Here is a 25,619-nt window from a genome sequence, read left to right as displayed (position 1 = left end):
TTAAGCTATGTTACCAACGCCGGTTTGTTGTGGAAACAGCAAATTTTAATCGCTGTTTCCACAACCGATTGGCGTTCATCCATCAAAGTATGAGAGAATCTGTTTCCAAATATTTCCTACAACATGCCACCGTTGAGTGGTAAGAGGTAGCATCAGAGAGAAGAGTTCTACACATTTTCCGTCTTTGTAGCGTGTGTCGAGCGAGCCAAAGTAGTTGAGAGCCCGATTGTAATAACTATTGACAGCATCTTCTAAAGGGTGTGTCACATCAAATTGCATCACGGAAAAACGCTGTAGAAATTTAATTTTTAGGAATTATATCTTCAGCTTTCGCTTATAATCAGATAAGAGTGTATAGATCACGTTGGCCATGCTTCACTGTCAATTTTTCGTAAATTTGGAAAAATGTCGTCGAACGAAAAAGAGCGTCGTGAATTAATCCTGTGCACTCATTTCGAGAATCCGGAGTTGTCACATCGGGACATCGGTAAGATGCTGGGAATCGTCCAATCCACGGTCAGCAGAGTACTAAAACGATACTTCGAGAACCTAACCATCGACCGGAAGGTGAAGAACGGCAAAAATGGATGCTCCGTCAGTGAAGAAGATCACAAGCGCGTAGTTAAGCAGTTTAGACGTGATCCGAGAAGTTCGGTCCGGGATGTCGTCAATAAGCTGAATTTGTCAAGTTCATTCGTCCAGCGGACCAAGCAGCGGGAGGGCCTGCGTACATACAAGGTTCAGAAGGCTCCTAACCGCGACGAAAGGCAAAACATGGTGGGGAAGACGCGAGCCCGGAAGCTGTACACCGAAATGCTGACGAAGCCGCATTGCCTGGTAATGGACGACGAAATCTACGTCAAAGCGGACTTTCGTCAGCTGCCGGGCCTGTTGTTCTTCTCCGCAGAGGACAAATTCAGCGTTCCGGAGGAGAATCGTAAGCAGAAACTATCCAAGTTTGCCAAAAAGTACATGGTGTGGCAAGCGATGTGCTCTTGCGGAAAGCGGAGCGCCCCCTTCGTGATGACCGGCACGGTAAACGGGCAGGTTTACCTTAAGGAGTGCCTACAGAAGCGCTTACTAACACTATTGAAGCAGCACGAGGGCCCGACCATCTTCTGGTCGGATCTCGCTTCGTGCCACTATTCAAAGGACGTGTTGGAGTGGTACGAAGCCAACGGGGTCACCTTCGCGCCAAAGGAAATGAACCCGCCCAACGCGCTGGAGCTTCGCCCAATAGAGAAATATTGGGCGATTATGAAGCAGGCCCTCCGGAAGAACACAAAAGTTATCAAATCGGAGGCGGACTTCAAGAGAAAATGGATTTCTGTTAAAAAAAAACTACAACCTGACGTTGTACAGAACCTTATGGACGGGGTAAAGAGGAAGGTGCGAGCATACGGGCTTGGGCTCGAAGTATGAATAAAAAGAAAATGCCAAATGTTGTTTAATAGTTTTTATTTTACTGTCTAAAATTTTCAAAAGGATCGGTCTACTGGGCGAATTTCTACAGCGTTTTTTCCGTGATGCAATTTGATGTGACACACCCTTTATTCCAATCCAAAATGCAATTGAAAACATCCGTGTTGAATAAGATAATGCCGTCCGAAATTATCCGATGTAAAGCAAATACAGTTTACGCGAGGATGTTCTGAGTTTTGTTATAAGATGCGTTTCGATGGAAATTTTAGACATTACCCTTCGATAAACTCTCAGCTTCAATTCATCCGAAAAAGACATTGAGCAAGTGAGGTAAGTGAACATCGTCAAGATGCTTTGTCCCTTGAATGATGCTGTTATTTGAAATATTTTGTCCCTTCTCGTTCATTCTATGCCATCAGAACGGATTAAAAATCATATCGCATCAGATTCCAAATTACGTCACATTATAAGGGAAATGGCGCTTGCGCCACATCACAGTGGAAATGGCGCTTACGCCATTCCGTTTTCAAGCTTTTACGGGATCATTTTTCCACATTTCTATAAAACTTCGCAGTCGTTTGAAAGGATTTGGTATTCCTTATCGATTTATAACATAAAAAGTAAAATGTCAATTTTGACGCTTGCGTCACTTTGCGAGATCACGGCAGTGGTGCAGTCTATACAGCAATTCCAAATGAAATCGACAAATGACAAAACATGAGTATTTTTGATTCGAATGAAAGTGTGTATTCCGTTTGGGTTAGAGGAAATATGAGTTTTCCACAGCAATTGGGAATTTTTTGAAAAGGGCGTATCGATTTGAGTAAGTGAAATCTTTGATAACTCAAATATCTCAAAAACTATGAGTCGTACCGAAATAGTGTCTTAGAAAGAGTTATAGAGTATTGATGGTTGAATATGAAAAAAATGTACACTGAGAAAAAAAATTAGTACTCTTTTATTTATTTACAAAATAAAAATTCAATTTGCAATATCCTAAATACATTTTTTTAAATTTTTTTTAATTTTTTCATACAAAATAGAAGTCATGCTGAAAATTTAAAAAATGGGCCCAAGATGGTAAAACTATTTTTGACGAACTTTGTGGAACATCTAATTTTTAGGAATTTTCGAAACTTCGAATTTTCGTATGTTAGCAATCATTTTTAGCCACAAATTATGAATCCTGATATGATTTAAAACAAAATAGGTTATTATCAATGTCCTTCTAAATGTAGCCATTCTCGAATTATTTAAAACAATATATATTTCTAATTTATTGTCTTTTTTATAGTAAATAATCCCTTGTAATATGTTTGTCGTGTTATACCGTCATGTTCATGAATTTTATGAATTTGCTTATATTTTCCAACAACTTTTCCAAATACATCATCATGGTTCATTTTTTGACTCAAGCATAACTTTTGAAAATACGTATCGATTTGAGTAAGAAAAATCTTTGATAATTTATATCTCAAAAAAATATGAGTCATACCGAAATAATGTGTTAGAAAGAGTTATAGAGTATTGTTGGCTTAATTTGAAAAAAAATATACACTGAGAAGAAAAATTAGTACTCTTTTTTTTATTTACAAAATAGAATTTTAATTTGCGATATCAAAAAATATGTATTTTTTTAAAAAAAATTTCAATTTTTTCATATAAAATAGAAGTCATATAGAAAATTTAAAAAATGGGCCCAAGATGGTAAAACTATTTTTGACGAAATTTGTGGAACATCGAATTTTTAGGAATTTTCGAAACTTCGAATTTTTGTATGTTAGCAATCATTTCTAGCCACAAATTATGAATTCTGATTAAAAAAAATATTTCTAATTTATAATCTTTTTTTTAGTAAATAATCTCTTTTAATATGTTTGTCGTGTTATACCGTCATGCTCATGAAATTTTCTGAATTTTCTTATAATTTCCAACAATTTTTTGATTGATTGAAGTTTGTGTTAAGATAAAAAAGGTTTTTTTTAGTTTCGCTACGTTTTGTATTAACCCACATGTATTCGAATGTTTCGTAACGTAACTCCTAAACATATGTCTTTACCATAACGATGTATTTGGAAAAGTTGTTGGAAATTATAAGCGAATTCATAAAATCTCATGAACATGATGGTATAACACGACAAACATATTTAAAGGGCCTATTTATTATTAAAAAGACAATAAATTAGAAATATTTTTTAAAATATCTCGAGAATGGCTACATTTAGAAGGAGATTGATAATAACCTTTTTTGTTTTAAATCACATCAGGATTCATAATTTGTGGCTAAAAATGATTGTTAACATACAAAAATTCGAAGTTTCGATAATTCCTAAAAATTCTATGTTGCACAAAGTTCGTCAAAAATAGTTTTACCATCTTGGGCCCATTTTTAAAATTTTCTGCATGACTCGATACGCCTTATTCAAAAGTTACGCTTGAGTCAAAAAATTCCCAATTGCTGTGGAAAACTCATATTTCGTCCAACTCAAACGGAATACACACTTTCATTGGAATCAAAAATACAAGTTTTTAAAATCCGCATTTTTAGGACGATTTCATTTGGAATTGCTGTATAGCTTTTCTTAGCAGCTTCAAACCTCTGAAACTCCTTGAATTAATTTTTATGAACATCGCATTTCAAGTTTCTACATGGAAATAATATTTGAGTAATATCTGAACTTTCGAGAACATTGCTTAACATTTACGTACTTTTATTTTAATTAATTTTACCTTATAGATGCAATGATTAAATTTCTCCTCTGAAGCAAAAGCCAACTGCAAAAACCTATTTACTTACTGGTGTGTGAAATACGGCTAACGGTTGTTTCATGGAGCACAAAGCGTAAGAGATGCCTCTAAAGCCACACTAATTTGAATGTGCCCTTTTTTAGCGTTTTGCAGTATTTCCAACGCACAAGTGGGGTTAGTCGGCGGCAATGAAAATCGGATCATGGTTAAGGAATAAACCATAAATTTGAATTTTAATGAGCGCAAAGGAGTTTGAAGCAGCGGGAATGAACTGGGAATGAAACCTCAGCCAATACAGACAAAGGCAAAAGTTTTAACCATAGTCATGAATATTTATCGCTTCAGAATGCGTATACAACTACCGCTTCAAGTACATATAATTGAATTGTTCGATTCACGCCAGATAATTTCATTATACACCAACGAACGATTTCTCATAATTAGGAAATTATTAACCGCTTGCATCGGAAACTAGCACGGAAAATCCCGCGTGGGACAGAACACGCCTGTCAAACCCAGTGGAACCGATTACCTGTGTTCTCATCGCATATACCGCCAACATGTATTCCATTCCGGCGCTTTGTTCTCTGTGCCTTGCCAACAGAATCGATTTTTGCTCAAAACAGTCTGCATGCAAAATTACGTGATTATCAACCATATCAAACAGTGGGTACCTATATGTTGGTACGGCGTACGGCCGATTATGGTCGACACCGTTTTCGTGGCTGGGGTGGAATGATCAATTGTTGCCAGGAGGCTTCTAATTTCGACGGCGCTCCAAAAATTTGATTCCAAAAATTTTAAAGTGAAGGTGGATGCTAGCCACATATGGCTGGCTGCTACCATGGCGCTCATTTATTTCATCTCTCTTCCTCACACCTCGCCTGAAAATCAACAATTTTGCGAAACAGTGTGGAGAAAATGATCGTTTTCGCACACTTTCCAACAAGTAATATCAGACAAACTCTAATCGATTACTCACAAGATATTAAATTTTCATCCGCTGTCGCACTGTATAGTGAAAAACGTCAGAAGATTCGAGCTAGTGCTCTGAAAGTTAAATTTTCATTTTTCAATTTTCGGCAATGGTTTTGTTTGTATTGGTGAAAGCATCGTTATTTTTTCGACACAGACGCCAGACAACATCATCGAAACAGCTATAAAACTACTCAATAAAATGTTATTCCTGAGTCATAGCGCTCCATGTCATGAAAATCAATAGAATAAAATTGTGTTGATATCAATACAATTATTATTTTTACGTTTAATGGGTCTATAATGTAAGTTTTACCAACTTGAACATTGGTTAAGCAAATTGTATTGCAGAGCTCGGAACACTACCACGGCTGCCTATGCTTTCAAAAACAGTAAACGGAAAAGTATTACATTCAATCAAAATGCCTCGGCCAAAGTAGGGAAGGGTTAAGGCTCTCCAACGTGAATATGTGAAAACAATACGATCAACGAAGGAAAATATTAAGGAATTATCAACATCGAGTTACTATGCGGAAGCCCCAATTCGTATGTGTTCCTAGTACGGGATCCTAGTACGCAGAATCTACAATGAGGGAAAGCGGTACACCACGATTGAAAAGCTGAAGGTAGCAATTTAGGAGACATGGAAAAATATCAAGAAATCCGTTCTGCAGAATTAGGTAAATAGTATTCCAATACGAATTTTCCAGGCTTTTAGAAAAAATAGCAAGGATGCCAATTATTGACATGTAATTCAACCGATCGTTTTGAATTTTTCATTTATAATACTTATGAATCTTGAAATGGTCTTATAGAAACTGGACAGCTGTAATGATCATATTTAAGAACAACAAATAAATACACGACTCTTTTGAGCGAAATTGACATTAAATATACTGCATTGTAAGCATTCTTCTTCTTCTTCTTGGATGGCTCTACCGTTCCAGTTGAACTTTTGCCTTCTCAACGTAGCATTACTTGCGTCATTCTTACTAGTAATACTTGGTTGAGATTTCTATGCCGAATAACACGCCTTAAATGTACTCTGGAGTGGCAAGCTCTAGAATACGCGTGACCACAGTGCAAGCCGGAAGAATTTTCTTTAACGAAAAATCCCCCGGCCAGAACGGGAATCGAACCCGAACCCCCGGTATGATAGTGTGGGACGCTAACTACTCGGCCACGGGAGCACTAAGCATTCTACAATGTATGAATGTATTTTGTTGAAATTCTAACTGTTTGTGTTGCAACGAAATATAATAAGGATGGTCTTATAGAAGTTGGACAGAGTGTAGAACCAATACTGTCGCCTGGGATGCATCAAATTAACCACCTCCTGAACGTGAACGGTAAGTTTCTTGATTTGGAATTTTTTAACACTCCTATACTCGCGCATTGGTCTGTCAGACCGAGAAATCAATAATCCGTTCATTTCTCAGAAAATATCAACACTACGACTTTGCGATTCTCTCTAGCTTCGTTATTCGTCATCGTTTGGCATATCGCATGTATTGGTAAGAAGGGGACGTGTGTCACTTTTTTTACACTTTCGTTGTGACACACCGACGCGAGTATAGGAGTAACTTTTTTGGACAAGTGCCTTTTTCATATTCTAGAATATTGTTGAATGAAATGTATAAATTAATGTTAATGGCGTGGAATATTTATTGAATACAATTCAGAAGATCATTACCGGACTATTCTTATCTGATTTCAGTCCCTTTTGTAACTGGATTGAACAGATCCATATATTAACTATTCGTCGATATATTCGTCGTTAGATTCATACGTTCAAAAGCAAAATATAAATGTTTGACTTTCGTATAGTTATTCGCTAAATATAATGGTCATACATCTACACACTTGTGAAAGAATTTTACTTGTGGAAGAATTGTATACAGTAAACTATAAACTAATCGGTAGCTTTGGTAATTTTTAACAGTTACAGTTTCGGGGACACTTTTTTATAATGGACAATATCGACAAGAAAACAAGAAAAAGAAAAAGAAGTTCATAGAAATCCTTTTATATCATCTTTTTATGCCCCATCTAGAAAAAGGCATTAATTCTTAGTTTACCAAGACAACGGAGACAAAGAATATTAGAAATATGCAAACTTTATATTCCAGAACCTTTATCATCTGGTAATTATCTAGAAGGTCGTTATACATTCTTCTTTTCGATAAAAGACCCGAAATACACGCAACAACTGCATGAAATGTAAAAAAATATGTTTGTTTCGAGCATGCAGTTATGCTATGTTCTGATTCTTACTCCAATGAAACCACAATCGATTAATAAGTTTTTATGTTATTATTTATGTTAGATATAGCTCTTTATACTTCCATGAATTATATTCAGTTGCTTACTTTTAATGAACAACAGTGAAAAATTCAAATTTCGATATTTATGTTGAAGTATCAAAAAATACTCTACTTTAAAGGAGGCTGAATCAGATGACAATTAAAACATAATAAAGACGAAGAAAACATATTTTTTGGAGTTTTTTCATTCAATCATACCCTCTTTCTCGAATGAATGCCAATAAAGCCTGAAAAATACACAATGGCAACATTACAGAGAAGTTCAATTTTCGGTCTGTGACACCGTGCGCGAGTATACGTGTTATGATTTTGCACGCCAGTACAGGAGGGTTAATAACCCTGTCGTATCTATATTCCATGAAAATTCTAGAAATTTCAATCAACCTTGGTGGACACCAGAGTTTCGAAATCTCCGCAATCGGTTGCGATAAACGAACGAGAAAACGTTTTCGTCACAACAAAAACCTAATGCGCAGAAGAGAACTGCATGAGGCTGAAGAAAAATAAAAACACTTGCCACCAGGGTTGCCAACTATAATTTGGAAAAATCAGGAAAAATGAATATAAAAATCAGGAGAAATCAGGATAGCTCATATAGGATTGTTCGAAAAGTTCGTGACGATTTTTGAGAAAAAAATGATGGTTATTACATTTATTCAATTTCGTATTCACAGATTTATTTCACAATGTTTTACTATATTTTGTGCGGCAGAAAAATTCTATCTTCTCTAAATATGTTTTTTCTTTTATCGTCGAAAACAGTTCAATGTAATTTTTATGCTGTCCATAGCGTCGAAGTTCTTGTCCTTGAGAGTATTTGGCAGAGACCTGAAGTTGTGATAATCTGCAATATCCGGTTAGTTTAGCTGTTGAGATAGCCCCATTCAGCCTGGCTCAAAAATCATTTATCATGTTGTCAGAGAGATATGAACTTTGGCGTTGCCCTGATGGAACACGACGCCTATCAAATTAAGTAATTTTGGAAATGTGTCTTGGATTTCTGTTTTTAATTTGTCCAGTTACGAGCAGTACACGTGGGAGTTTATCGAATGATTGCTGGGTAGAAGCTCATAAAACAGAATTCCTTCCCTAAGATTCCCGTATCCAGAATAAACCTTTCTTCAGGAGAAGATCGGCTTTGAGATTAACTAATAGTGGCTAAGTTCATTCCGCTTATTCCAAATTTGTGTTATTAAATATTGTTATATATTATACATCTTCATTACCCGTCACGATTTGCTTGAAAGCGGCATTTTCATTGCGTTTCTGAAGCTAGTCGATTTGATTAGATGTTATTTGGTTCGATTATAGAAATATTTACCATATTTTCATCATTAAAATTCATCATAAAAGATGATTTAAATCTGGCGAGCAAATGTTTGTGGAGCGACATTCATGATGGATATGGACAAAAACTGTATCTGATGAAAAATCAATATTATAATGATAAGTTTTTGCGCAAATATCAGGAAATTTATAGACAAATGGCTAAGTAAGAGTGTTGTAAAATTTCAAAAACCTAAAGTAATTATATTAATACAAAATTGTTATATAAATATGTGTTATATAATTTGAAACTGTCTTCGGGCATGTGAGTCTGATAAAGTTTTTTTTTTTCACGACAAATTTAAATTAGTAAATTTCGACACTGTATCTTCGATAACACAAATTGCTTAGGGATGGATAAATAATTACAAAAAGAGTAGGCAAGATTAAAAAAGAGTGATAGTATACAAACTGGAGTTTTTTTTATGTAGGTTATTATGAATGTAAGAAATATAAAAATCAGGAAAAATCAGGATCATTTCAGAAAAATCAGGCGAAATTGAATATTCGTCAGGGCATCAGGGAAAGTGCCAAAAAGTCTGGGAAATCCTGAAAAATCAGGAAGGTTGGCATCTCTGCTTGCAACTTGAATGAACTTAAAAAGCTTCGAATCAACGATCTAGGAGTTCTCCATGACAGCAAGCTGCGCTTCCACGGGCACGTCTCGCTAACAATTTCGAGAGCGAATGCGATGGATGGGTTTCTGAAACGTAACACAGCTCATTTCGATGACAACTACGCTAGGGAGTCGTTGTACTTTGCATTTTTCCGCAGCGTTTTGGAATATGCAGTACAAAACCCATATCACGCTATACACATTCAGTGCATTGAATGTGTTCAGAAAGGTATGCCCTACGTGGTCTGCCCCGGAATAGTCCCACATACCTATCATCCGACGAACAGCACTGTGTACTCATTGGAATTTATTCATTTATTTTGGCTCAACGCCTTCACAACATGGTCTGATTCGCAATGTTTCAATTTTTCTTGTGTATCGTTTGTTGCTTGGTGTTTTTGTAGCACGGCTTACAAGGCCTGCGACCAATCCCACTATCTCGCAGGAGGATCACCGTGATACAGCTATTTTATGTTCCGAGTACCAGAACTGAGCAAAAACGCTTATAGCTGTTTCCGGGGTTTTGTGGCTTTCCTTGGAGACTAGCAATGCCCATTTGCTCATCCCACCACACCCTAGATAGTTCCCGAGAACCAGTGCAAGCCAGCAAAAACGATCTTTTCAGATGGAATTTCTAACCTGAACGGGAATCGAATCGGAAGCAAGGAAGGTAAGCGCCAAATTCACCACTAGGTCATGGGGTCCACTGCTCTCGTTGGAATGCAAACCATGGAACCATGTAAAAATTATATAGTGGATCCTATATAAGAATTTCCATCCTCCGTCAACTTATCAACTCATCTACAAGTGGAGACGATCTGACGTAATGGTAACATCCATACTTCTCACGCTGAAGATCACGAGTTCAATTCTCACTTCCGACAATCTTCCAAAATGGAAGGTAAAATTGACGAACCAGTCAAAAGTGTTGACAATCACTATAATAGAGAAAAAAAACTCATCTATAAACTTCTGCGAAACGAATCATCCGATCCGATTGCCCCTCAACACTTGAACATATCCACTCGCGTAAACCAGCAAACGAACCCTAAAAGGGAAATGGTATCGATTACAACAACCTCTTTCAGGAGAGAAATCGGATAACAAACAACATTAGGCGATGATGCGAATCTTATCGACCAGGCAACAGGAAAAAAAATGTTGTTTTCTCTCACCCACTTACTACCCACGGCGGGCCCATCCTCCACCATGTGTCACTGCTAGACACATCAGACAAGAATGATGGCACCGAATCGATTCCAATTGTTGTCTCGACACAGCGGCTGTTTGTTTGGCACAAGTTTCTGCACCACATACATCCTTCATCGAGTGTGTGGAAATCTGAGATTCCGGAACTTGGCAACAAGAAGCCAACATGTTAGCGAAAGCGAGACGCTCGCTAATCTCGACATATTGTCACAATAGCTGAGACTTGCTCCCATCGTAATTGTTTGAGTAACAGCTTATGCGAGTGGAAAGAATCGTGGTGAAAAACGTGGGCTTAGCGCGCAGGAAGTGTCATAAATCACGTCACGAGAGTTGTGAAAATTGGATGAGAACGTTGGGAAGAAAATGAAATTTATAATGACAGCTATGAAAGTTCTGTAGAAAATGGTTGCCATTAATCATCGCCAAATGCGAGCAGTAGAGGAACTCCGTTCGCTATCGATACACTCCACTGTTTTAAAGCTAGCCACAATAGTGTTTAACAGACTTACCAAAAGGCTCAGGTGTTGCGGTTTCCCCCAACGCTTCCTCGGTCACAGCTCCTTCGTTCGACTCTTCGGCTAAGACGCCGAACCCTGCCGAAAAATCGGTGGTCCGCAATCTAGCCAAATCACCGAAGAGGACAATAAACAGAACAATCGAAAGCAGAAAATGAAAGTTGAACATAAAACCCGACATAACTCTTGTCGGCGTCATGATGCTGATAATGGCCGTCCTCGCCCTCCCGGGTTTGGCTTTAGCTCTCGATTTGGTCGCTGTCGCTTGGTGTTGGTTCGGCTGAATGATGGCTTGCCCCGTGCTGTATGATATCAAACTACTGCTGCTGCTGCTGCACAGAGAAGCGAATCCTGCTGCCATCTTGGGGCCACTTCTGCAAACACACTCTAGCGGTCCACTTGTTTCTGCTGGATGGGGCCTCAAAGGCCCACTACTACTCATAGCTTTCTCTCCAGTTCCTCATCCATAGCGACTGCACACCACCGGACGAACGACGTGCAGGCTCTGGCCGGTTGGACACGGTTTGTCCGAAGCCGATTTGTCGATGATGATATTTGCTGGCAGCTTTCAATGTGGACCTCAGTGTCAACTGCTTGAGACCGGAAGAACTATCCTGTGAAAAGACAACAAAAGATACAGGAATGTAATCATGGACTGTTGTGAATGTTTAACAACAAGTAAAAAATTCAGAACTAATCCTCCAAATATGATTCACAAGCTCTGCAGCATTCCCCACCCCTACCGATGCAAAATGTTCCCAATATAAAATAATAATGACTACCTGGGAAAATTTATGCCACGCGTATGGCAAACACTTCCGTTTATCGGAGGGGAAATGGCACCAGGAGAAAGCATTTTTACGGAAAGCTGAACGGAGAGCAAAACAAAGACTTCTTCCGACATAAAAGCTTGCTTATTTAATCAATATACACGATGGGAAGGGCAAAATACGCCATCCAAGCAACGAAGGCCCACAATGTGAGCACGAAAAAGGAGCTGCCAACCGCGAGGAGAGCTCCATTGCTGTTATTCATCGTTTATTGAGTCGCATTATTCAAAACGTGTTTTTTTTCATTCGTCGATCGTGTGGGAAATTCATGAGTCATGACTTCTCGGAACCCGTATAAGTTTGAGCGCATAGTATGATCTCAAATGGATCGTCCTGTTATATAACAACAGAGTATCACGCTGCTCCACACTATACAATACATTTTGGCACATCGAAGGATGCTCCATATCGATTAACTTTTGCCTGCTGTCATCGGCGGGAGATAAACCATTGAAAAAGCAACTCAACTTCTGAGCCGAGCTCCATCTCTATGATATTCATGAAAAGCAAACAACTCAAAAGCTGACCCCTTTTTTCTGCACTCTCCCGTTTCGGGTTCGTCAGTGGCATGGGACCGCTTTGTCGGATGACGCTAACATCTTTGTCGATTTTTCCATTTCATTCCGGAATTTAGCTTTCGGCACTCGAACAAGTGTTTGAGCCAAAAACTCGACCCGTTAATCCTTGAAGGCAGCAAAGTCCGTGGCTTGGACGCCGGGGAGTTGTTATCCCGGAATGCCATTCTGTGTTCGTGTAATCGTATCAAAAGTTATCCATACTCGTTTTTCGAACCATGCTATATCTTGCTGCTGCTGCTGCGACGGGATACTAATGCTTTTTTTTCGAAAAAGAAAACTGGGTTCTATAAATACCAAACCTCTTTCAGGAGATTTTTTTCATGTTCTTTCATTCGAAGGTTGTTTGGATGGTTGGATGGTTGTTTGTTTGTTTGTGCATCCAGAGTGCACGAGGATTGGAGTAAACTTTGAACTTTGCTTTGCATTTCATTGTCCCTGATGAATTGCTGAGTAGAGTGAATCTGTCGACACAATTCCATCTGATAGCTTGTGGACGACAAGACTTCACGGGATTGATGTCCATGATTCCATTTCAATTAATCTGGACCATCCCAGTTAGAAGGTTTTGTAAATCAGTTTGAGTTTTGAATGCAGTGTATTTATATAGATTGAAGACGATATAGGAGTTTGTTTTATCACATTAAAATCCATTTCCACTTTCGAACGAAAATCAATTTCGTTACCGCTAACATCAAATGGACTAACAACGCTTGTCAATATGTAATTGTAGAACACATGCGAATTGAAGTTTTCGAATTTTCCCATTTTCCTTCAGAGTTTTCCGAAAATTTTCAATTGTCATGTATGGTTGGAATATGTTTGGTTGATATATGTGCATTATTTTTATGGGACCCCCTCTCCTTTCCAGAGGAGGAAGGGGTGTCATACCATCATAGAAACATTTCTCGCCCCCAAAAACCTCACATCCCAAAGTTGGCTCCATTTGCTTGAATAGTTCTCGAGTTATGCAGAAGTTTGTGTTTCTTTTGTATGGCAGTCCCCATGCCCTTAGAGAGGGGAGAGGCGTGTCAAACCACCACATAAACATTCATTGCTCCCTAAAATCTCCCCATACCAAATTTGGTTCCCTTTGCTTGATTAGTTTTTGAATTATGCAGAGATATATGCTTCATTTGTATGTGAAATTTTCATTTCACTGAAAAAAATCACACATATCTAGAAAAGCCGTAGAAACACATTTAAATATGAATAAGAGTCCGTGGCTTGGACGCCGGGGAGTTGTTATCCCGGAATGCCATTCTGTGTTCGTGTAATCGTATCAAAAGTTATCCATACTCGTTTTTCGAACCATGCTATATCTTGCTGCTGCTGCTGCGACGGGATACTAATGCTTTTTTTCGAAAAAGAAAACTGGGTTCTATAAATACCAAACCTCTTTCAGGAGATTTTTTTCATGTTCTTTCATTCGAAGGTTGTTTGGATGGTTGGATGGTTGTTTGTTTGTTTGTGCATCCAGAGTGCACGAGGATTGGAGTAAACTTTGAACTTTGCTTTGCATTTCATTGTCCCTGATGAATTGCTGAGTAGAGTGAATCTGTCGACACAATTCCATCTGATAGCTTGTGGACGACAAGACTTCACGGGATTGATGTCCATGATTCCATTTCAATTAATCTGGACCATCCCAGTTAGAAGGTTTTGTAAATCAGTTTGAGTTTTGAATGCAGTGTATTTATATAGATTGAAGACGATATAGGAGTTTGTTTTATCACATTAAAATCCATTTCCACTTTCGAACGAAAATCAATTTCGTTACCGCTAACATCAAATGGACTAACAACGCTTGTCAATATGTAATTGTAGAACACATGCGAATTGAAGTTTTCGAATTTTCCCATTTTCCTTCAGAGTTTTCCGAAAATTTTCAATTGTCATGTATGGTTGGAATATGTTTGGTTGATATATGTGCATTATTTTTATGGGACCCCCTCTCCTTTCCAGAGGAGGAAGGGGTGTCATACCATCATAGAAACATTTCTCGCCCCCAAAAACCTCACATCCCAAAGTTGGCTCCATTTGCTTGAATAGTTCTCGAGTTATGCAGAAGTTTGTGTTTCTTTTGTATGGCAGTCCCCATGCCCTTAGAGAGGGGAGAGGCGTGTCAAACCACCACATAAACATTCATTGCTCCCTAAAATCTCCCCATACCAAATTTGGTTCCCTTTGCTTGATTAGTTTTTGAATTATGCAGAGATATATGCTTCATTTGTATGTGAAATTTTCATTTCACTGAAAAAAATCACACATATCTAGAAAAGCCGTAGAAACACATTTAAATATGAATAAGAGTAGTACTGAATTTCTAAATCCCGAAAAAAAAAATTTCAAAATTTCAAAATTTTTTTTTAGTACTTCAATTTTTGATAAAAAAATTTTTTATAATTTTTATTGATACACCGTAGAAAGATGCACATTCAGTTTTTTTTTTTAATTTTTATCTCGAAGCTTTTGAGGATGGCGTGAAATAAACGAAAAAGTTCGTTTTTCACTATAGATCCTACGTCAAACCACATAGGGGTTCAAATAAACCACCAAAAATTTTTATTTAATATCCTATACAATATTTGCCATACAGCTGGTGATTTGGTTTGGGGGCAATTTTTACTCCCTTACCCGGCCAGGCTCTTTGGCTCCATTTGCTTGATTAGGTTTCGAGTTATGCAAAAGTTTGTCTTTCATTTGTGTGGCAGCTCCCCCTCAGTGAGGGGCGTGGTGCAGGGTTGCCATAATAAAATGTGTTTGGTTTCAAAAAATCGTTTTAATTGAGTTTTTTCTGTATCGAAATCTGTATTGAAAAGAGCCTTTGCGATCGTTTGTCCGCTCTCAGCCATCACAACAAAGAAGTATACTAATATTATAATTTATGCAACAATGTATCACACTTTTTCTAAACGAATTTTAATGTCTTGTGAACTTATTCACCCGTGCTACCGTGGCCGAGTGGTTAGCGTCTCACATTATCATGCCGGGTGTTCGGGTTCGATTCCCGTTCTGGCCGGGGGATTTTTCGTCAAAGAAATTTCCTTCGACTTGCACTGTGGTCACGCGTATTCAAGAGCTTGCCCCTCGGAATACATTCAAGGCGTGTTATTTAGCTTAAGAAATCTCAACCAAGTATTAATAAATGACGATAGTTAATGCATACGTTGAGACAGCAAAAGTTCCACAAGGGAACGTTACGGCATTCAAGAACTTATTCACGAACCAAAACGGCGCTGCTCAGCATAAACAAAAGTTGTCATCCATGCTTGAGGAAAGAATTAATGGAAAACTACATGTATTGCGGCACTCTGTAGACGTGAAGACCATTGTTCTGTATGTTCAAACAAGAACAAGATAAAAAGACAGAATCATAAAAACAGAAAGACGCCAAACTAATTATTTTTATGATACATGCGAAAACCAGGACTGTATTTTGGGGGCTATTTCAAAAGATATCACACGAAGAAGAATTATAGCAAATATTTGTTGAACATAAACATGAAAAAACGAATAGTGGCGGCCGGATATTCGGCTCTTTATTAGAAAATACAAAATTAAGAGAAACGGCATGTTACATGGTGCAAACAGTGCGTTAAATGTGAGAAAGAAATAAACACATTTTAAAATAGAAATTCTGAACGAATATTAACTTTTCCATTTAGAATAAATATCCGATTTAGCTTGGCGCAGTGGCGATATCGTAACCAATGATCGTTTTACCGAGATGCAACTATTGCTAGTTGAAAAAAAAATCCTATTTAACATTATATCATGTTTTCTACAAGAAATTTGGAAATGGTTTTTTTTCTCTTGATAATGGTTTATTTTATAATAAGTAGATTTTGGTAAGTGTATTGAGATAATTCTAATACTGGTCGAGTAAGATTTAACATGCAATCAGCAATCAATTATTTTCATTGAAATTGGGAACAAATTGGGAGCAAATTCTTCAACGTCTGTTAAACGAAACGAAAGCGAGGAAGCTGAATAAAACGTTGATAATATGAGTTGACAATAATTCAATTTTAATAACAATTTTTACATATCAGTAATCAGAGTTACTATCCGGTATCCGGTCGGATAACAAGTATTGGCCGGATACCAGATAGTTACCGGATATCCGTTTCATCTCTAGTAAATACTTATCAGAAGTTCACAAAAAATAAAGGAATCTTGTTCATCTTTCATTATCTCACAAATGATACATATACTGCATATACCTTCTGCTTTTTCAAGTAAATATAATTGCGACTAGTAAGACACACATGTCGAAATTAAATACGACCGCAAAGGGTTAAATTTATAAGATCAATTTTGAAATATAATCTTAGCTTTAGTATCATTGATTGACAAAGTTATTATGAATTTGACGGTGTTGATGGTATCCACGTAAAAATTCGCATTCACTGTAGGAAAATGATGAACAGTGTTATTTATTTATTGTAAAGTATGAATAAAATTGATGAATTAGAATAAAATATTATTGAGATCAAGCCATTACTAATATTGGATCGTTATTTTGAAAAATCTGTAAATCTGTATGAAAATCAAAAAAAATCTGTAATCTGTATCTATAGATTCTTGGGTTCAAAAAGTCTGAAAATCTGTATAAATACAGATTATTCTGTAGATATGGTAACCCTGGCGTGGAATGTCTAACCATCGTAAAAACATTTATTGCACCCTAAAACCTCCATGTGCCAAATTTGGTTTCATATGCTTGATTAATTCTCGAGTTATGCAGAAATTTGTATTTCATTTGTATGGCAGCCCCCTCTGAGGGACCAGTTATTCTCCATTTTTCAGACAAACAGGCATTTATGAGTTGGCAGAATCAGTGGAGGGATAATCTTGGAAGATAGCTAAAGTTCAATCAATTCTGGTTTAATTCACGTTCTTATCATATAGGACTTGCAACTAACAATTTATGCAATTGTGGTCCAGGATGTCATCATATCGAGCAGGTTGTTTGGTTATGTAAAAATGCAATTAATGAATTTAAATAAAATGAATGAACTGCTGATTTAGAAACTCAAAAGGGTATACTCACGCATATCAGATTATGATGGTTTGAGTAGTCGCGATCTTTATATTATGTTCCCCACATATGTCTTCCTTGGAAGCCCGCTTCACTTCCTCGAATGCACATTCCCATTCTCCTTTCCCTTTCCTATGCATAAGCAGAACATAGCACCCAATAAGATCAGTTCACTAAAGGAGCTACACGAGCTTCCCAAGACAGCACTCATGACCATAGGATACTCAATATACATCACCTGGCTATAAAGTTATTACAAAAAATGTTCCGGACATCATGACAACGAAGGCTGCTATTTTTATCTATAACTAGCTGACCCGGCAAACTTCGTCCCGCCCAAAATTTATGTTTCGTTATCACATCCACGTTTTCTTACTAAGCGTTGTTCATGGGTCCAATCGCAGAATTATTCATTGATTGATCTTCTAATCTACCCTTTAAAATTACCTTCTACTATAAAATTCCTAGTACTTCTACCAAAACTCGACATTATAATATCAGATTATTTTCAGACACAATTCTCGTTCAAGATTTTTGAACCACTTGCAAATAGCATGTTTCTCCGTTACGTTACATGCCAAATTTGGTTTCATTTGCTTGATTAATTCTCGAGTAATACAGAAATTTGTGTTTCATTTGTTTGGCAGAACCCCCTTAGAGGGGGGGGGCTTGATTAATTCTCGAGAAATTTAGAAATTCGTGTGTCATTTGTATGGCAGCCCCCCTTAGAGACGGAGGAGGGGTCTAAAACTGTCACGAAAACCTTCCCCGGCTCAAAAACCCCTACGTACCAATTTTCATGTCGATCGGTTCAGTAGTTTCCGAGTCCATAAGAATCAGACAGACAGACATCAGTACATTTATATATATATATATAGATATATTTCTGTAGTCGTAGATTTATTTGACTTAGGCTTATATTTATGTAGATCTTAACTATTTAGACTTGTGTTTAAAAATGTCTACTTCTGCTTAAATGAATAAACAGAAGAAAAGGGTAGTAATGGATTTAATGGTATTTTTGTGTATATTTTTGAACAGAATGTGGTTCCGGATTCTACCACATTATCTCATCTCACCCGTTTAAAGAATACAAGTTCACACAGAAAACGATTTTTTTTCAGGGCTTCCATTTGACGTATCAAAAGAGGAACAAATACAAATTTTGAATAATGAAAAAAATACTGCAATTACTACACATAAACACAGTCCTTTCAAACTAAAAACCAATCCTCTGCTGTTCTTTGTTTGTTTCATTCAGTTGTGAGTGACAGGGTGTTAACAATGGAAATCAACGAAGAGATAATTCGGTACACTTTACTCTTTTATAAAGGCGAAGGCGAAAATGTAAGCCAGAGCGCATAAATTGTGAATGGTGTTTATGGTGCCGATACTGTAACAGCTAAATACGTACATTTTAATTTTTTTTTCTTTTTAATTATTTCTTCAGTGCAATACACTAGATTCGGATCTCTACTGTTAACAACCGGACCGTTTGAAGCCAGCGATTGACCAGAAACGTCCAGAATTGGTCAACAGAATAGGTGTTGTGTTCCATCAGGCCACACATGTCTATAGTGACACGTCTGAAAAATCCGGGGGCTCGATTGGGATGTGTTGATGGTTGATGGTCACCATATAGTCCGAACCTGACAGCAAGCGATTACCATCTTTTTTCTTGCGTTGCAAAACTTCCTTAGTGACAAGAAATTGGGATCAAGAGAAGATTGTAGTAATCGTTTGCGAGAGTTTTTTTGCCAATAAGGACAAAGACTTCTATCAGAGATGCATGATGAAGCTTCCTCTAGAACGGCAATAAATGGTGCATAAAGGGTGTGTCACATCAAATTGCATCACGGAAAAAACGCTGTAGAAATTTGATTTTTAGGAATTATATCTTCAGCTTTCGCTTTTAATCAGATAAGAGTGTATAGATCACGTTGGCCATGCTTCACTGTCAATTTTTCGTAAATTTGGAAAAATGTCGTCGAACGAAAAAGAGCGTCGTGAATTAATCCTGCGCACTCATTTCGAGAATCCGGAGTTGTCACATCGGGACATCGGTAAGATGCTGGGGATCGTCCAATCCACGGTCAGCAGAGTACTAAAACGATACTTCGAGAACCTAACCATCGACCGGAAGGTGAAGAACGGCAAAAATGGATGCTCCGTCAGTGAAAAAGATCACAAGCGCTTAGTTAAGCAGTTTAGACGTAATCCGAGAAGTTCGGTCCGGGATGTCGCCAATAAGCTGAATTTGTCAAGTTCATTCGTCCAGCGGACCAAGCAGCGGGAGGGCCTGCGTACATACAAGGTTCAGAAGGCTCCTAACCGCGACGAAAGGCAAAACATGGTGGGGAAGACGCGAGCCCGGAAGCTGTACACCGAAATGCTGACGAAGCCGCATTGCCTGGTAATGGACGACGAAACCTACGTCAAAGCGGACTTTCGTCAAGTGCCGGGCCTGTTGTTCTTCTCCGTAGAGGACAAATTCAGCATTCCGGAGGAGATTCACAAGCAGAAACTATCCAAGTTTGCCAAAAAGTACATGGTGTGGCAAGCGATCTGCTCTTGCGGAAAGCGGAGCGCCCCCTTCGTGATGACGGGGACGGTAAACGGGCAGGTTTACCTTAAGGAGTGCCTACAGAAGCGCTTACTACCACTATTGAAGCAGCACGAGGGCCCGACCATCTTCTGGCCGGATCTCGCTTCGTGCCACTATTCAAAGGACGTGTTGGAGTGGTACGAAGCCAACGGGGTCACCTTCGCGCCAAAGGAAATGAACCCGCCCATCGCGCCTGAGCTTCGCCCAATAGAGAAATTTTGGGCGATTATGAAGCAGGCCCTCCGGAAGAACCCAAAAGTTGTCAAATCGGAGGCGGACTTCAAGAGAAAATGGATTTCTGTTCAAAAAAAACTACAACCTGACGTTGTACAGAACCTTATGGACGGGGTAAAGAGGAAGGTGCGAGCATACGGGCTTGGGCTCGAAGTATGAATAAAAAGAAAATACCAAAAGTTGTTTAATAGTTTTTATTTTAATGTCTAAAATTTTCAAAAGGATCGGTCTACTGGGCGAATTTCTACAGCGTTTTTTCCGTGATGCAATTTGATGTGACACACCCTTTATATACCAAATCGGACAATCCGAAGCTTATTAAATAATGTTTTGAATTTCACGGACAAATAATGCATTTCTTTTGCCCCAACTTATATAATAAGCCCGATACTTTGAAAAATTAAAAAAAACCAAAACGGATAATTTTATTCTAACAAGATTCATTTCGTATTCAATCTTTAATGACGAAATGCGTATCCATTGACCCAAATCACTACAGAACATCATGCCTCGGCTTCATAAATTCACACAACCATCACGTCCTTTATCCTGCCTCATACCATTCAATTCCAGAACAAAAGAAAGTGAATCCCTGAAAATTTGTATTGAAATCATTTGCTTTGCTGGTTGTAATTGTAATTGCAACCCACACGCCAAGGTAGAATTTAAATCAATCCTGTCAAAAAAATAACAAGTTTGAAGGAAGCTCAGAAATAAAAACTTTTCAACCAACTCGGAGCGGTTGTAAAGCTAACAGAACTGCATATAATAGAAATAATAAACATGGCAGGTTGGTTTATTCCTGCGTTTATCATGCAAACTTAGAAGAAAAGGTCAATGGTAAGACAAAAAACGCTAGGAATAGACTCTATAGATATATTTAAACTATTTCCTCGTCTCTGGAACAGCATCTACTTCCGAGGCCGAGCAGTTTGTGGCATCAAAGATAAACCATAAATGTAAAACCATGGAGTCGTTCAAAAATTAACCGTAATCAAATCACTACTAAAGACTCCTTTTTCTAAAACACTTTATTACCGTTTCCACTTCTCTAGCGCAATTCTACTCGTATGAAAAAGAGCATCCGAAAATAAGACAGCAGCAAGTGGGAACCGCACAAGCCAAACTCCGTTGTCTTTCTGCGGTTGCGGGGCTGACCGGAAGTAGAGCATCCCGATCTGTCGTAACCTACTTTTCACTTCAATGCCATAAGCTTTGGGATTAGCTTTTTGACGAGGAGATTAAAATATCGTCCTGATGAAGAATTTTTTTTTCTCTCTTTCCTCTTCCCTCGTCGCAAAAATCTTGAAAGCGAAGCCCACCCACACCCGGACATGTTCTACACAAGACGTGACCCAAATAGGAGCAAAACTTTCGCCTCAGCGAGCATATGTTTCCCATCATAATTTCCGACTTCATATACTTCAAATCAACATTTTCACGCATATCGAATGGATGACTTTATGAGATGCTCACTTCCGTTAGCCTCTCTTCCGCCGCTCACGAAGAAGGCACACGACGGTTTGGCTAAAGCCAATAAACCTTTTCGCCCTCACCACCTCACGCGAACACTTTCCGCCGTGACAAACTGCCACCGCGCGCGACTGTGGTGGGGGTAATTAATTTCTAAATTAACTTTTAACATATACAAATATTAATTACCGCGCTGAGACTTGTGACAGGCAGCACCGGTTTGTGTGTTTTCTGCGCATTCGCTCTTCCATCAGTTCGATAGAGATGGATACGTTTGGCACCCCCTCTTCAAAAAGCCAAGTTATTCATCGATGCCGAAGTGGACAGGGAAACGCACCTGGAAATTAAATTTGTAATGAAATACGACCGAAATGGGACCCATTTCGTTCGCCCCATAGGAACGGTCATTAGGTTGAGATGCTCTCTGAGTAACCTCGGTTTTCGATTCTCGGCACTGAACGGAATGAAGAAAGTAATCATTGGTGTGCGGAAAATTTGTTGAACATCGTTTCGTTTCCTATTGAGCAATTCCAAATGAAATCGACAAATGACAAAACATTTTTTACATAACATATCTCGATATCAGAGATGCTATTTTTTCGTTTTTGAGATATGAATTTTCAAAGGCTACAAAGGCTCATTGGCTTCAATTTGATATGTTGATCCTCTAAAACGGTTCAGTGGTTCAAAAGTTATAAATTTAAAAAAAAGTAATTTTTGAGGAAAAGTGGAAATAATTGATTTTTTGAAACCCCCCTAAAATGGAAATGGTCACCCTAAAGAAAAAAAAATACGGGTCTAATATTTTGTGATAAAGAACAAAATAACCACTTTTCACGAAAATCTTGAGAACCACTATATCGGTTTGGCATGTATATATCTATATATATATATATATATATATATATATATATATATATATATATATATATATATATATATATATATATATATATATCTATATATAGGGGTAGAGGGGAAAAGTGGTCACCTGCTTCTTCGGTAGTATAACTATTGACTATTGACACCGTACTGATAGCCACCTTATGTTTGAAGAATTTCATGACGTTTGAGTCACCCTGTACTTCAGTGGAGCTGTCGCATGTCAAAATATAAATAATAACAAAAATCGCTCTCTCGGTAGCCATTCGGCCGTAGTTTGGTGCGTTTCGAATCTAAGGAATTCCTAGTGAAATTTAGTTTATTTGACCTGATAGTTTCGACAAATCAATAGTTTGGACGACGGTCCACATATTCTAGGGGAGGTGAACAAGATATTTCGTTCAATTTCATCGATTATTTCGCATTTGGTTGCTTGGGGGGCAAAGTGGTCAGTGGAAGATTACTGACAATGTTCTGTTTTCAAAAACGGATATACCTTATCACCTTCTGATCTTAAAGGAGTCCCTATTGTGGTTTTGACCAAAGAAAAATATGCCACCCTACCCAAAACCAAGCCTTATTATGAAAAACGTTATGCGTTTCCTACTACGTTGTTGTACATATGAGAAAATTTCAATTATGTCCTAGGTGAATAGGCCTAGCTAATTTCATACATGTACCCACCAGTTCAATAATGATTTAAACATATTGGGCCAAGAAAACATGCCTAAATCTATCCCTTTCTAGCGTGATATATACGAGTGACCACTTTACCTCCTCACTAAAAAAAATGTTCGATTTTTCATCTTTTCCTAATAATGAAAAATGTACTATTTCAATTTTCATTGAAAAACCGCTTAGTATTATGAACTACAATAAGTTCAGTTATAATATTCTTCGAAGAACGGGAATTCTAGTGGTATGTGGACACGGAAAAAGTTCCTTAGGGTGACCACATTCTTCCCAGTTCCCCTACAGATTTTTGTCAAAAGTAGTCATTTTGTTCTTTATTGTAAAACATTAGACCAGTATTTTTATCGTTGAGGTGCCCATTTCCTACATAGGGTGGTCCAAAAAATTAACTTTTTCCTTTTTTTTTTCCAAAAATGACTTTTTTCAAAAATTCATAACTTTTGAACCACTGAACCGATTTAGATGATCGACATATCAAATTGAAAGTGACGCAATCCGAGTCGACTAAGTAACGCTAACGCTCGGTCTGACCTAGATAAAATATCGTCTCCTCATTTCGAACAAACCAGGCAATCTATGGAACACAGGTTTGCTTGCGAGAGGCCGCCGCTTCCGACGGCGGGTCGGCAGCCGACTTGGATTGCGTCATCTCGGCGGCTTGGTGCCGCCTCGGTTCCTTATCCTCGTTAAATGGGGACTTCGGCCCCATTACATAGACTTCTAAATAAATTTCATCACGAAATAATCAATTCATGATAAAAACTGCGCTGCGGTGGTAAATACGTAAGCACCTTTTTTTTTCTTATCAATTCTTTCCACTTTTCATGGCATTTATGCTTTATATTTTTCATTTTCAAATTACCTGCTCAATTTTCGAAATATTCCATAACCCATGGTCATTCCTGAATGATCTCTTGACCTTAACTCTCCTGTACTCGCGCGGAAAATCGTAACTCGTATACTCATAGACTGCGCGTGTCTCTGTGATATAGCTATCGTGTATTTTCAGGCGTTATTAGTATTCAAGGAATAAGATATAATTGAATGAAAAAACTCCAGAAAATATTTTTTCTTTAACATCAGTTTTGATTGACATCATCAGCCACCTCATTCATTCTCGGTTTGTCAGACCGTATGCGTAAGTATAGGAGGGTTTAAGTGCAAAACGGAAAGGAATAAAGGCGGCATGTCAATTGTGCCTACACTAATTTCTAAAAATGACACAGCGAAGTCTTCAACATCTTCTTCGAATTACCTGATTACAATTGCTCATTTCACTTTGTTTTTTTGAAGCTTTTTCTTGCTGTTTTGATTTAATCCTATTTATCAACAAGAGATTCTACAAAACTCATATTCTGATTTGTAGGATTTTTTCCTTCTTTATTAAGGTAAACATTCCATTCGGGTAAATGTCCCATTCGTGTATATGTTGCATTCAGATAAATGTCTATTCGCGTATGTGTTGCGTTCGGATATTTGTAACATTCAGGTGAATGTCATTCGGGTAAATGTGCTTCGGGTAAACGTGTTTCCGGTGAATGGGATACAACCATTAACGACATGTTTTAGTTGTAATCGATTCCTCCCCTAACAGCCCTAAACGTTCGCAGTCGCCAAAACCCTGGCAAAGCGGAGTGCCACATCAGAACGCGTTCCGAAATTCACCCTCTATTTGGCAGAACCAATCTGAACTATGCAAACACCTCTTCACTGTAAACTGCTTCAGCAAAGTCAGACAGAAGATAGCGTATCTTCTGCACGAAACGAGCTAGCAAACAACAAATCACATAACTATGCGCCAGAATATAAATCACATTCCTCTGTTCAATTCAAGATGCCGTGTGGGAGGAAAACTCTTCCATTGCCACTTCCCGCTTGTTTTAGAGTTGCCCGAACTGCCCGAAGAGCCAACCAAGAAGGTCATCGGTATTCAGATCGGTGCTGGGAGCCAGTACGAGCATTTCATGAAGACGGACAGCTCGGAATTACGACGGACTTGGACGGACGGAACAGCCAAGTAGCATTGGACGGTGCCAACCAGTGAAACCAAACTGTAGCGCCACCTTCCCGCAATTTATTGGTTGATGGGTTGGATTGCAGTTCTGGGTGGCAATTGATGAAGAGGGAACAAGAAAATACGATCAATTA

The 25,619-nt window shown here is 38.1% G+C and overlaps 1 protein-coding gene and 1 pseudogene across 2 annotated transcripts in view; one reads left to right on the top strand and one right to left on the bottom strand.

Moving 5' to 3' along the window:
• LOC129762909 (uncharacterized) overlaps nt 1-25,619 on the bottom strand; it is a 188,138-nt gene that overhangs the window by 146,852 nt on the left and 15,667 nt on the right. For both annotated transcript variants that reach the window (XM_055761521.1, XM_055761522.1), the window contains exon 2: nt 11,130-11,749. In XM_055761521.1, coding sequence (XP_055617496.1) covers nt 11,130-11,577 — 448 coding nt within the window. In that variant the 5' untranslated portion in view covers nt 11,578-11,749. The remainder of the gene's footprint in view (nt 1-11,129; nt 11,750-25,619) is intronic.
• On the top strand, nt 16,225-16,355 carry LOC129763801 (U4 spliceosomal RNA; annotated as a pseudogene).

Source organism: Toxorhynchites rutilus, chromosome 1 (genome assembly GCF_029784135.1).
Source record: "Toxorhynchites rutilus septentrionalis strain SRP chromosome 1, ASM2978413v1, whole genome shotgun sequence".
Classification (NCBI taxonomy): domain Eukaryota; kingdom Metazoa; phylum Arthropoda; class Insecta; order Diptera; family Culicidae; genus Toxorhynchites; species Toxorhynchites rutilus.
Note: the sequence above shows the minus strand (reverse complement) of the source record. Positions and strands in the feature narration are given on the sequence as shown.